The 14,697-nt window shown below is 30.5% G+C and overlaps 1 protein-coding gene across 9 annotated transcripts; it reads left to right on the top strand.

Moving 5' to 3' along the window:
• Nucleotides 1-122: 122 nt before the first annotated feature.
• Nucleotides 123-14,413, top strand: LOC109852650 (rho guanine nucleotide exchange factor 17-like). 9 transcript variants are annotated; one of them, XM_020423997.1, is made up of 26 exons: nucleotides 123-1,368; nucleotides 1,498-2,066; nucleotides 2,183-2,260; nucleotides 2,400-2,755; nucleotides 3,082-3,315; nucleotides 3,652-3,943; nucleotides 4,014-4,196; nucleotides 4,265-4,327; nucleotides 4,608-4,662; nucleotides 4,734-4,950; nucleotides 8,260-8,334; nucleotides 8,786-8,860; nucleotides 9,036-9,143; nucleotides 9,506-9,619; nucleotides 10,067-10,353; nucleotides 10,628-10,765; nucleotides 10,966-11,054; nucleotides 11,128-11,338; nucleotides 11,630-11,721; nucleotides 11,980-12,253; nucleotides 12,382-12,459; nucleotides 12,558-12,770; nucleotides 12,885-12,952; nucleotides 13,080-13,391; nucleotides 13,720-13,890; nucleotides 14,056-14,413. In XM_020423997.1, exons 4-26 carry the CDS (start codon nucleotides 2,615-2,617, stop codon nucleotides 14,313-14,315), a joined length of 3,750 nt encoding a protein of 1,249 aa, XP_020279586.1. In that variant the 5' UTR covers nucleotides 123-1,368; nucleotides 1,498-2,066; nucleotides 2,183-2,260; nucleotides 2,400-2,614; the 3' UTR covers nucleotides 14,316-14,413. The 9 variants fall into 9 exon arrangements, with proteins under 9 accessions (XP_020279586.1, XP_020279584.1, XP_020279585.1 ...); XM_020423995.1 differs by having other exon boundaries at nucleotides 1,498-1,903; nucleotides 1,980-2,755; XM_020423996.1 differs by having other exon boundaries at nucleotides 1,498-2,485; nucleotides 2,594-2,755.
• Nucleotides 14,414-14,697: the final 284 nt, after the last annotated feature.

The following is a 14,697-nucleotide window of genomic DNA, read 5'->3' as shown; positions in this document are numbered from 1 at the left end:
TTGCGCGTTTACAGCATATATATATATATATGATATATATGTATATATATATATACGTATATAGGGTGTCTGATAATAACCGTGCCATCTCTTCCTCTTGTGGACAGAGGTACTTGTGTATAATATATATGTATATGTGTATAAACGTGTATACAAACACACGTACGGATATAGATTGTTTAATTTCTAAAAGCAAAACGTGGTATTAAGATAGTGCAATGTTTTGGGCAAAAGTGTGTTTTTTTATTTCTCACGACAAATATCTTCGTCGGCATGATTGCTTTTCATTAACTCACAACAATATTACGGCCATTTCACCATCTCTGACTAACTTAAAGGTTCGCTGGAGCGACGAGTTGGTTGTTACAAGAGAGAAGGATCGCACAATTTATCCTTTTTACTCTTTCTGCGGTTAGCTGCACTTTAGGTACATCTGCACTATTTGATTTTGCGATGTTATCAAAGAATTAATTATTTTCGTGTACTTTTTTAAATTTAGTCTATACAACATTATATCTACGTACAGAGAGAGCTGGATTTTTCAATTTAGTTCTTAAAAATGTTTGATTGATGAAAATAAATTTTCTTAATGTAACACACTCGACTCGCAGTGTCTCGCAAATATTTTATTTTGATCATTTATCAAAGAAAACATTCTGTACATATGAAAATGAACTTGATTATAAATATTATCTTGTGATCTTCAAATTTTTCATAAATTTGGCCAAAGAACGTCGTTTTCTGCGAAGTTCCGTTTCAGCCAGATAGAATTATAAACGTAAGATCTTTTACCGCCACAGGTAAACGTCATATGAACATTTAAATGGCAATGAAAATAGTTTAGAGAAAATGAAACAGAAAATGTCCATTGGTCAGGATATCCATGGACGCGCATGCGTATATTTGCGGCACGTAAAAATTGGGAGTTACTACCACTGTGGTCACACTGTGTCATTTGTGTACGTTGCTGAAAAACAGTTCGTGCGTTAACGCGAACTGAATATAAAAAGAAATCCCCTCGCTTAGATCAGACCTTGACAGTCCTCTCTCTCGCGTGCCAATCCGTGGAGTTCCATTCGTGGAGTGTCTCTTGTATGCTTTTAAATACAATACACGCTATGACTTCTCCTATCAAATTAGTCCAGCTTTGTCGTTATGCTCAGCTGGACGGCCAATTGTCGATCCACAGTCGTACGTTCGCAAAGTGAAGTTATAAGTGCAAACGCGATCGCGTGTCATATCGTCGTCATTATTGTAATGTCGATTCTCTTTATCTGATATATATATATATATACACATATGTATACATATATATAGAGAGAGAAAAAGAGAGAGACTTGTGCTTGTAAGACTGCGCGACCTTTAAAGGTAGGTATGTACTTACGTAGGTATTACTTACGAACAAACAACACAAATGCAAAATTAACCAATTGATAGATCGATTGGCAAATCTATTTGACCGATCCAAATGCGATCAGTTAATTTCGTTCTTCGCAGGTATATATCCACTCTTATGTCTCGATTACTCACAAATGTGTATTTGTACTCACATTGAGTGAGTCTAACGATTGACAATTTTACAAATCGCTCTTCGCGACGCGTGCTGTTCATCAATCCGTTGTTATTGATATCACCACTGATCAAAGTGGGTGACTAGAGTAACTACTCGACTTCAAATATCGATAAACTTATGCTCATTTGACGCGATTGCGCATAAAACGAAGTAATTTGACAAGAAAAAGTGTCGGTTTGTGTCGCAAATCGAGTTATTAAGCGTTAAAGTTGCCGACCATTCAGGTTAGGAAATCTGTCATCCCGACAGATTGTGTGGCGACGTGAGCATGCGCTGTGATCGCATGCGCATGCGTTGAAATACATATAATTTGCACTCCACATTTAAAATGTACGTACCTAAGATCATAAACTTGCATCTTAACAAACGAACGTTTAACGTATCTTATAAATATAGTTTTACATAGGTTTTCAAGATTCCACAAAGAGCAAAATTCTACATTGGAAGTGAATATTTTCACGCAGCATTTTCCGACCTCTCGAAAGAGTAAAATGTATAAAATTTTTTGTTCTCTTGAGATATGAATTAGCAAACCACCTACCCACCCACCTACTCACACGCGTACATACATAAGCACAAATGGTAATATTTTTATTATACATTTCTCAGTGATGAAAGGATTAATCTTCACACAACTCGGCTTTTTGCGTCAAAAAAACAGCTCGCAAATTTCCATTCGTCGCGACGGTAAGATACGACTTAAACAAAAAGAAGTCAGTTACATTTATGAAGATATGTACATTCGTACGAATATTTACAGCAACATTTTCCATATATATTTGCATATATATATTATATTCAAAATAAGATTATTACTATTCCATAGGACGAATCTAGTTAGATGGTCGTGGTGTGTGCAGGACGCTCTAGAGAACATTGCTCGGACTGCATAAATTACTTTATGCATGCGACGTAACGCAGAAAAGTTTTTGTTTATCCTTTCTATTTTGTTATTTGATACACATGTTGCATCCTCCAGCTTGATGCTTAACGACTATTTTTATTTTACGTGAACTTCAGCGAGACGGAATGAAATAAAAAATGTCTAACGAAAACGAAAAGAATACTGATCTTCAACGAATAAAAGAGAATAATTTCAAAGGACGATATGCTGTGAGAGCAGACGCGACAGGTGGATATGTGGTTCGTGGTGACACGAGATACGGCCTAAGGACCTCACAGGTGTAGTATACACATGCTCGTATGTTATATACGTTTTGACGGAAGAATTTTTATAAACAAAATTATATGAGCACAGTCAGTAGTTCCTCATTAAGAAGAAAGAAATTTTAAGGCCGATAGTTCTCTCGCAACTCATCTTAGGTAATGACGTCAGAAGCGAGAAAATAGACGTTTACTTTGTGCGTTGAGAGAAAAGAGTATTTCTTACAAAACTTACTTTTAAGACGGGGTTACATGCGATGATTCTTTTATACGTATCTAGACGTCAAGTTGAGAGATAAGAACTGAGAGAGATTTAATTTATTCTTGTTTGTGTGCCATTGAAGAAACCAGGAGCGATGCAGGACCAATTTCACACGCCGCGCAAGAACGGAGATAAAGACGGAAGTAGCAAGAAGTCCTATTCCGGTTCTCGTAGCGAAAAGACGGAACGACTTCGTGAGCTTACTGAAAGACTCAAAGGATCAGTACGTGCTCCACTATCCAAAGAATCGTCACAAAAACAAACTTTCTCTTTTTCACTGAACAGACACTTGCCATTGTATCAAAATAACCCGCAGGTAAGGAATCCCAATATCATAACGACTCTAATGTTTGTACGGAAAAAATTATCTATATAGTGTTTTTTTTTTTGTATCGGAAGTGATGCACGATCGGCTTTTAGAAAAAAAATGCAAACGGACAAGATCTAAATCCTTTGTATTTACCAAATAAACACAATAATATTTCACAAATTAAAGTAAAGAATAAACATTTAATTAAATACAAAACAATTAAACAGAGGTTAAAAATTAAATACATGACAAGTTAATGAAACAAGTGTATATGAAATGTACACAAATAATATTTTAAATTAAAATAAACGTTTATTCTGAACGTTTGTTATGAACGTTTAGATGAAAGATATGTCGGGATGTTATAACGTCGACGAACTAAAGCATGAGTCGAACGCTAGTATGACAAAAACGAAATGTTCGAGACAACAAAGCGATTACGGGATTAGTTCTACTACTACGTGTAATACCAAAATGTGTTCAAATCAATCGGCTGCCGTCGATAACGTTGATACTAGTGGCGACAGAGAAATTCGAGAATCCTGCATGTCGGAGTTGCGCGAGCTGCCTACCCTTCGCAGAACTAGTACGCGATATAGGAGTACGTCCTTCTGTCAGGTGGACTTGCATCAAGGTGAATTTCTTTTTTGTCGTTTTAAAAGATTGATCAAGATTTTTTGTTTTCATCGCTTATCTTCCATCAGCGTACCGACACAAAACTCAACCAGTTGCGCACACATCCAATTGTTCTGAGATTAAACATATTCGAGCAAACACCTTGCCGCGTCGTCGCGCTCCAAGCGGGTTGATGTTTGATAGTCTTAATTGTCAAAATCCAAGAATGTTGAAAATGAGCGTCAACAAACCTCCCGTCGGCTCCGTCGAAGGTCTGTTAGCACACTTGTAATACAATCTACAATAAATGCAAGCGATATTTGCAAATATTTCATTCCAGAGATGAACGAGTTTGCAGTTGATAATATTGAAACGGTCGTTCTACCCGTCGACTCTCAAAAAGGTTAGATCTCATGATACAGAAATTTGTTTTTAATAATAAAAATAAATGAAAAACTGACCAACACTTATAAAAAAAAATACTAGAAAGAATCTATACTGTTTTTCTTAAATATTAAGTTATTTCCACAGAAAGTTTTAATATTTATAATATTATATTATTTGCAAGTTTTTTCCAAGTTCACATTTTCTAATATAAATATATCTTTTTACGTATGTATGTATATTAAATGAAATTTACAAGTTTTTTCTTAATATCCACATCATCTATATGCAACTCAAAGAAGATTCACATACATCGAGCGACTTTTCTGACTGCGAAGCTCACGTTTCGCAAAAGTAAGTACAGAACATTTTCCAAACATTTTCAAAAAGTTTCGTAAATTTATGTCTTCCAATTTCAAATCAAGGTACAAGAAAAAGATCTCCCGCGGATCTTCTAAACAGACATCAAAGACCAAAATATCACAATCGCATACTGCTACTCTCACACTCGACATGGAACGTCCTTCAGTTCTTCAGAATATTAAATTTGAAGAGTCTACACCCAATCAAGACCAGACCATTCCCGACGCAAGGAAGTCTAAAGAAGTTTTAACACGATCTACAAATGCAGCAGAAGAAAGTGTAAGTCAAAATATATGTATATTTATTATTAATATCTTTTTTTTTTCAACTTTTGAGTTATTTGTGTGTGCATGATCATTTCTGAGATATTTATCTTAGATAGAGAGTATCAAACAAACACGCAAATATACACGCGGTTATATTCATTTTTCTCTGTCTACAGTTTTGCGATGTTTGGTCATTTTAATGTGCAGTTGTTTACATTTTATTCTGTCGCAAACAGTCCAATCGTCTTTTCTCGAGAATTATTTGTTTTGTAAAAAAATTGTCATGTCATGTACTAAAAATCATTTATATGCGTGTACAAATCTAATTTTCTTATCACATAAAAAACTTCAATGTTCAAAGTCAGTGTGAATATAAAATTGGAGTTAGAAAAATTTATCGACCTTATAACAATTTTTTTTATCGTATTATTAATATCTTTACCTTACCCATATAACGGTGGAAGTCATCTCATTGTCAGATAAAAAAAAACTTTTCTCACTAGCTAAATTGAATGATTAAAGATCTCTGTGCATTGTCTTTCTAGCATATCTTAATAACTTAGACATAAATAAATTATAAAATATATATACATATATATAATTTGTAATATAGTTTGCATGATATAACCTACTTACAAATAATTTTATAATATATGAAACAATAATGAAAAGTTTATAAGTTATTACAACTTTTTGTAGTTTATATCTCTTTTTAATCTTGCTAAACAGAAAAGAATATTTATCTGCCAGTGCTTGACGTGTCCAACAAATATCGTCAGCATGGACTATGGATGCACATATGTGTTTGATAAATTCTTTCGGCTCGTATTTCTTATACGAACAGAAATGATTAACTTTTACAACAGGTGTTGTATACTTATATTTCTGTACGTATCTTATATAGCAACACAAAATTGTTTAATTTAATTTTTACTAAGTTTTATATAATTAGAACTCAAACTAATAATTTTGTTATATGCGGTACAATATTTCTACGAAAATAATATTCCGTCCCCAGCAGTCGGGCTGTGTGTCGTTGTGGTAAGTGGTTAGCTCTAGAATGCTCTACATTTAATAAAAGATTAACATTCTTGAGATGAACAATAAGAAGCGCGATAACAATTATGCAAACTTCTTGTCAAAAATACAAGAAGAATATTTTAAATCGTTGTTTGCTATGTCACACGATATCTGTCCAAAAATATTAAAATTTGTATATTAGTTTAAATTTATATATTTGTTTAAACCTACGAAGAAAGGCTTCTTTTAACATTTTCCTAAAAAATCGATGACAATTCTGTTTGTTATTTAAAAATCTGATAGCAAAACTCAATCATAGCGCAAGAAAAATAAAGAATGAATTCGCTGACGGACAGTTAAGAGATTCTAACAAAGCATAAAATTTGTAAAAAACATTTTCTTGCTATTCTTAATCCTTTCGGAAAAAAAACTTTATACGGATACTCTTTGTATAAAATTATTTATACATGTAGTTTATATTTATTTAATAAATCTTGGTTTTTCTACATACTTTATGTATTTCATAGTAGAAGAAAAGTTATAAGGTTCTTCCTTTTTTACAAACAAATCTCGTAACAACTTTATTTCCTTCTCTGTGTATGTGTGAACGTATATGTGTGTATGTGTGAAAGAGAGAGGGGAGAAGGAGAAAAAGAAAAAGAAAGAAAGAAAGAGAAAGGGGAAGAGGAAGAAAGAGAAGCAGTCATCTCTATGGCATCCTATGTGTTGAGTTTTTTTTTCTTTTATACCACTATGCGATGTTGATATTTATTGTTAGTATATAAATAAATAAATGCAGAAAATAAAATCACAGTAAAGGAATTATACATGTAAAGAAACTGCTTAAATTTATCTCGCATTATGTTTTTTATCATAAAACACAGACCAGATTTATTGTATGCTTACTTGATTCTTTATGCATGTTTGCCTTAACGATAGAAAATATATATATATTGTCGGTGAAATCATTGTTGGTGAAAACATTGTCGGTGAAATCATTGTTGATGAAAACATTGTCGGTGATTTCAATGTGTCGGTAAATAAACATTGTCGGTGAAATGATTGTCGGTGATTTCAAGGTAATCCGTTAGTCTTGTATTTTAGTTTCTTTGTATATTAATTTCTTTGTAAGCAGATGGATTTGATATCATATATCAAACATATATATATATATATTTAGTTTTATGCATGTGAATGGTGTGAATATCGTGATGCTGTAGTGCACTTTTTAAGTGCTTTGCATCATATTTTTTAACCACACCGGATAAATATTTATATCCGACAGTCCGCAGTCTGCAAAGTGGGACGGAAAAATATGTTGCAATGCGTTGTTCGACACATTTTGTATCCTTAGTCTCTAATATAATAAGTAATTAATTTTATTAAAAAATATAAGAAAAATGTATATTATATTTATATAAATGTAAAGAGAATATTTATAACAATATAATAACATTGTTAGTAAGAATATATTACATCTTACGTATTTTATTGCGTATTTTACGGTAAGCCGTGCCATGTACTATTTTGCAAACTTTGCAATAGTTTGCAATAGTTTTTAAGATGTTAATCACACTATTGCAAATTTTGCATAATGGTGCATGATCTTTCTGTTCAGATTGAACCCATCTGTCTTTAAATTTTGTTAAAAAATTTCAGACATCCTGTATTATATATATGTATTGTTATATTACTATTCAAAATATGTAATAGTAATTATATTAATATTATATAATAATATTATATAATAACAAATAAATTAAATATCTGTGTATGACTATGCGTTCGCGCCTGCACGCGCATACGTGTTGAGAATATATAATAGTATAAATATGTTAAGCGCGCGCGCCCCTCATCCGGACCGAGTAAAGCACGAGCGAAAATATGTGTTGCTGACAGTGTATCTACTGAAATTTGAGTTTAAGAATTATTGTACGCGATACATTTGTCGGATATACTGTTGCGCACATTATCGATGACAAATATTAGGAATATTAAAAATTTGGATAATCTTATCTCAAAATGATCTCAGGAATCTGTTGAAATATGCGATTTGATTTGATATATATTTATATATGGTACATACAGGATGTCTCGAAATATATAATACTAATGAGTGGTAAGTACTGATTCTATAGATAAGAAAATATAAATAAAAGATACACAAAATAAAATTGTGTTTATATAAATTATTGGACAATTATTGCTTTAAAAATTGATAAAAGAAAGATATACAATTAGATTTACAATTTCAATTTTAAGAATCTCTCTTTTGTTAAAAATAATTGTTTCTATGTTACAGGATCAACGCATATTAGTTATTCTGGAACTCTATCACACTGAAACATCTTATGTAAATACTCTACAGATTTTACAAGTAAGTACGTTTTATTATTTAAATTAAGTTGGAGATATTGGATTATTTATATTAAACTTCTTGTATATAGAAGATAAAAAGAAAAGTAGATAGATTTAAATACTGAATATTTTCTATTTAGTGTAGAAAACTCTATAGTTTCTTGAAAATTATAAAACCTTATGTTCAAATTAAACCTTAAATTTATATTCATAATTCATAACGTACACATTTTTTCTAATTACTCTTTGATAAACATGCAGGAAATAAACGTGAATAAAGATTAAGAGATATTAAGGTAAACAATTATTATTGAAATTGAGTTACAATATGAGCTCGCATTAAATATTTCACAATTAACTAAAAGAGATTCACACAATATACAAATACACGTCAAAATTTATATAAAAAGCTTAATCAGTTTTTTATGTGAAAACTATTGTGAGTATAATATCTGATTTATATATTTCAGAAATATATAAAACGATTGAAAGAAGAAGACGAACATGTAATAGATAATCAAATTGTCGACATAATTTTTTTTCAAGTAAGTATTATCTATGTAATCGTACATAATATAAATGAAGCTGCACTTTATTCCCTTTAATTCCAGTTTCACCATCTTCGATTAACTCAATTATTTTTATATATCTCTCTCTGTCTCGTGTTTAATCGTGGTTAAAACTAGAGTTATTGAAGAAAAACGAATTTATGGATTTTAGATTCCACAACTTTTAGAATTACACGAAGAATTTCTGGAGAAAGTACAAAACCGTTTTACTAACGGATTAAGACACACGCAAACTGTTGGTGACATTTTTCTTGAAGTGGTAAGTTTATATTGATGCAAAAATTGCGCAAACATACATATTCACCACATATAAATATACATAAATTATATGTGTGTGTGTGTATGTAAAGGAAAGTGTAAAAAACAAATTCATTATAATAATTAAACCTATATTAAATATATGTGATTTTTGTGTGGATAAAGTTTGAATTTTGTAAAAAAAAACATCAAATTAAATTACATATCTAATAATTTTATATTTATTAAAAGTCTATGTATTAAAAAAGTATTCTGGTCTAGGAAATTTTTGAATTATGTGTAAAAATTAATGTTAACAAAAATTATAATTACATATAAAGATATAAAGATATAAATGCAATTATACTGCGATTTTCTGTGTAGTTTACTAATTTGAAAGTTTCGGAAATATATTGTCAATTCTTGGATAATTGGAATACTGCAAAAGAAACAATCCGAAAATATCAAGCAGAGCCACATTTCACTCGTTTTTTAGAGGTATGTGCACGTACATTTGTCTACTTACATCATTTTCTCTCCTTACAAATGATGGTTATAACATTATGATAAACATGGATCAATTTTTCAATTTGTTTTGCAAACTATATTTTGATTAAATTGATTAAATAACATTTATATTAATGTTATTTTAAGGAGAAAAGAGTTTTATATAAAAAGTTAAGAGAGAGAGAGAGAGAGAAAAAAACAATAATGTGTAATCGAAATAAATTGTTTTACAAACTGTAATTTTGAAAAGATTACTTTTTAGACTTGTTACACTTATAAGTGACACACCACAAGTATCATGATCACTTATACTGCTCGCAATCTTAAAAAATCAATTGTTTTAAAATCAATTTCTCTGACAAATTCAATCAATATGAAATAAATCATAATATATAATACACTTTTACAAGGTAAAATTATCATATTTTGTTATCTTAGAAAATGAGAAAGGAACACAGTGGAAAATTGGGACTAGATAATTTACTCATTGCACCCATCCAGCGACTTCCACGATACGAAATGCTAATTCAAAGATTGCTTAAACATACGGAGGAAAATCATCCGGATTTCCAGTTGCTCCAAACAGCTCAGAAAGAAATCCACAAGTTGGTTGTGAAAGTAGATTGTAGAGAGAGAAAATCATTTGAATGGGAACAACAACAAAATCTATTAAAAGAGATACAAACCCTTGTCCAAGGACTTACCAACATAATAACGACTGACAGGTAACACGAACCGAGTTCTTTCTATAATTTCATGTCGTTCGTAAAATACAGATAATATCTTAAGTAATATTAAGAGAGGAAACATCAGAGTAACGAGTCGAAAATCCAAACTATGTTTAACACATAGTTATGCCTAACATATTAGGACGTTTCAAGAATGTTTACACTCAAAGTTTTCAACCATTTTTCAGCATAATAATGTCTTATGGTACTAAAGCAATGTGACAGAAAATATACTTCAAATATGTTGTCACAGTTTCGGCTTTTCTTTTAGAGTGTTTCTACGTCAAGATCTGGTAACTATAGCGTCACACCCGAGTACGCGAAAAGAACGGGCATTATTTTTATTTTCGGATCTTCTTGTAATTGCAAGTATCAAACGTAGTAGCGGCCCAATAAGAAGAACATCTCCGTAAGTATATTTTACACAGTAATATCTGCAGTATTGTAATGTAAGACATAAAAAATATTAAAAAATTGCGATATATAATATATTATAAAGTTCTCAGGACTTGTTTTTTTTTTTTTTTTGTGCTAAAGACGAAAATAAGCGATAAACATGTGGTAAACTTCTTAAAATAAAATATAAACGCAAAAACTAAAATTTTACAGAACTTGTCTGCAGAACAGTCAATATCGTACAGATATAAAATATAAAATGATTATGCAGATTTTGCTAAACGATCTCGAAGTAAAAAAAGGTATTAAAAAAACACTGATTTGATAAGTTATTTCTTATTTTGAGTTTGAGATTATTCTGATGTTCATTTGCAGTAAGTGATGAAAATTTGAAACAAGAAGTGGAACAATTACGAGAAGATTGTCAAAAACTAAATCAACTACAAGAAATAACCACTACCATACATTCTCCTAAACAACAATTAGAAGAAGTCATAAAAAATACATTAAATCAAATTCAGCAACTACTGGCTGAGAAAACTGCACAGGCACAGTTACCATCGCTAGAACTAGTACTCTGCACCGAGTAAGCATATTTCATAAGAATTAAATAAATATAGAGAAAATAATGACAATAAGAAATATGTTTAACAATGAAATATTTTTATATTAGTAATTAATATTAGAGTATTTCTATTAGTAATTAATATATTAACTAACTAATAATAATTAATATATTAACATACAACACACAAAGTTACATGCAAGTTTTATAAAATGGTGCAAATATAAATTCTTGCATTTAAATTTTTGAATGTTTTAATTACGAGTGTGTGTAACGAGATTTATCGTTGTTGCAAATCTTTCGTTTTTATAGAGAAGGGTTTAAAACTTTGACCGTCATGTTTGATGCACCTTCGAAATGTATGAATTGGGAAAAAAGCTTTAACGAAGCCAAAGACAAGCTAGGTGAGCAATGGTATTTTGTGTAAATAAAATTTCTGTTTTTTTTTTCAGAAATTAAACATTACATTTCATTAGTGTTGAATAAATATGATCTTATCACATACTTTTAAATATATAATTTTATACACATATATTGATTTCTCTTCACATCTTCAATTCACTATAAATTCTGTCCTCTGCATATTTCTTACAAATTAAATTTATAAAATTAAATTTATTTCTTATAAATTAAATCTCTCTAGTTTTATTTTTGTTTTATAGCCCTATTGACTGACAAAAGACCACGCCCTGAATTCATGGAACCGCTACACATTAAAATGCGAGCGGGTCTTGAATTCACTTGCGCGGCATCCACACTAACAAATTGGCAAGGTACAGGCAATGTATGGGTATGTAACAGCGATAATAAGGACGGTTATGTATGTGTGTTGGGTCTAAATCCAGCATATTATGTGAGTCCGGAGGTAATCTCATCCAATGGAATCAGCAATTCTAGAATACTTTGTATCGCTGGAATACCTGCATATACACCTAGGTAAAATTAACGAAATAAAATAGATTAATACTTGACATTAATATTGTTCAATCAAAAAAACTTTAATATATCTAATCGAAAAAAAAAGTAAATAAATCTATGGACAGATAATTTAAATGTTCTTTCAGTTCAAACTTGTGCTTCAGAAAGAAGAATGACGTGATGCAGGACACAAGTGCGAATAGCAATGAAATATTATTAGACAGGTAATATTTGTCTCGCAACATTTGCGACTCTCTAGCATATAAATAACAAAACTATTTAAAATATACGTACATATATAATGTTACTTATTCTGCGGTAGTTCGAGCTCCGACAATTCAGACTCGGACGAATCAATTCCACGCTCACATTATTCAAAATTAGACAGTACAAATATTGAAGCTGACGAAGATGCAAATCAACCTATGGTGTGGTTAGGAACTGAAGACGGTTGTATCTATATGTGCAACAGTAATGTAATTCGAATACAGGCTCGAGTAAAATTAAAATATGATACTAGTGTTTTGTGTATTGTGTAAGTTACTTATTTTTAATTTGGTTAAATTTATCATACAATTTGAAAAAGAACAGGAATAGTTTTGTTTTTATAATCTACATATTTTTTAATGTATATAACATTGAATTTTAGATATGCAGATAACAAGGTTTTTGTTTCTTTATTAAATGGAAATATTTACGTATTTATACGTGACCAAAGTAAGTTTTGCAATACTTAACAACCGGTTTTTTTCTTGTTTTTTTTACAAGCAATAGTAAAATAGCTTTTTTGTGTGATAAAATTTCATTTGTTATTCCGGTTTATTTTATTTTTATTGTGTTCAAGCTGGATGGAACACAGAACCGACGACGGTGTCCATTGGCGCACCAGTAATGAAAATGGTAGCTGTGAAAGACAAGATTTGGTGCGGCTGCAATAACACTGTGAAAATTTTAAATATTTACACATTAGTTATTCAATATACATTTACGGCAAGTAATGAACCTGATCGAGCAGTTTTATATATGGCATCGTCAGGAAACTTCGATGTCTGGTTGTCTTTACACAACAGTGGGACGATAAAACTGTATCACGCTATGTCGTATGAATGTTTGTTAGATATTAATATTGTACCAGCAGCAAATAAGATGCTTATTAGTAAGTTTATTCTTTTAAATTCTGTTTTTTCTGTATTTTAAATTACAAGTTTGAATCATTTTAGAGCTCGACACGCAAATTAATTTCTCTAATTTAAGGAAGACGAACGGGGAGAAACTTTAAAATTTTATATAACTTTATATAGGAACTTATAAATACATGTATACTATTTCGAACTTCTCTATTAACTTGAAAAAAAGTTTTTTTCATTATCTTATTTTTTCAAATTAAAACGTATAAAAGTACATTATACGATCTTTATATTTAAACTCGTTAAAATAAACCTCTGATCATGATTCTAAGATCTATTGAAGTGTTAAATTTGCAGACTGTGATGAGATAATTCGACAGCACAAGGCCGCTTGTCTCAAAGTCACTGCATTGATTGTTTGTGGCGAGTTACTTTGGATCGGCACCAGCGCCGGTGTGCTGCTCACCTTGCCAATTCCTCACATAAAGTCGTCAACTCAGAAATTATCGCAACCAGTAGTAATAACTGGTGAGTATTGAATATTGATAAAAAATATATACGAAATAATTTAATTTTATTGAGATAAACTTACATGTATATATTTTATAACGTATCAACGAATAAACCCAGAAAAATTATATAATAAAAATTGTCTTGAAAAAATTTAATAACGAGAGAATATCTTTTGCGTAGGTATGCATCATGGACATACAGGACACGTACGGTTTATTATGTGTTACGAAATACCAAATTCCTCAATAGGACGATCGAAAGTGAATCGTTACTCGGCAAAGTCTAATAAAATAAGATCGACAGATGTCAATCATAAGAAGGTTGTAGTAATATCTGGCGGCGCTGGTTTCGAGGATTTTCGTGTTCCTCAAACAATTACCGATCAACAAGCTGGTTCGTGTAAAGATTCTAAGAACTATTTGTTGTTATGGAAAGATTGACACAAGCTTCAATCTGACTATTTTCTTTGGTAAACACGAAAAAAAACATTTCTGTAATAATATTCAATTGGAAAAAATTAATGTTTAGGTCAATCGAACTATTTATAAATTATCAATTAGTTTTAAGTAATATATAGTTTTTTGTTTTATATAAGAACATTTTTTTGTAAAGAATAAATATAGAGTAGAGTAAAACTCTTTATGTCAAAAAGTTATTTATTTTATGAAAAGGTTGTTAACTTCTTTTTAAAAACGGCTTTGTTCTTTTATTATAAAATATATTATATTATAATATATATATAGTATAATATATATATATAATATAGTCGATATTTGTAAATAAGAATAAGAAAATTTTTACTATTTTAATTTTTACTATTTT

Source organism: Pseudomyrmex gracilis, unplaced genomic scaffold (genome assembly GCF_002006095.1).
Source record: "Pseudomyrmex gracilis isolate BER0280 unplaced genomic scaffold, ASM200609v1 scaffold_32, whole genome shotgun sequence".
NCBI lineage: Eukaryota > Metazoa > Arthropoda > Insecta > Hymenoptera > Formicidae > Pseudomyrmex > Pseudomyrmex gracilis.
Note: the sequence above shows the minus strand (reverse complement) of the source record. Positions and strands in the feature narration are given on the sequence as shown.

Bases quoted from the DNA above. Each gene is read 5' to 3' on its own strand.
- LOC109852650 (XM_020423998.1), top strand. From the start codon at position 2,615: ATGTCTAACGAAAACGAAAAGAATACTGATCTTCAACGAATAAAAGAG. The intron at 2,756-3,081 runs GTGTAGTATACA...GTGCCATTGAAG, and splicing joins ACGGCCTAAGGACCTCACAG to AAACCAGGAGCGATGCAGGA. The intron at 13,392-13,719 runs GTAAGTTTATTC...TTAAATTTGCAG, and splicing joins AGCAAATAAGATGCTTATTA to ACTGTGATGAGATAATTCGA.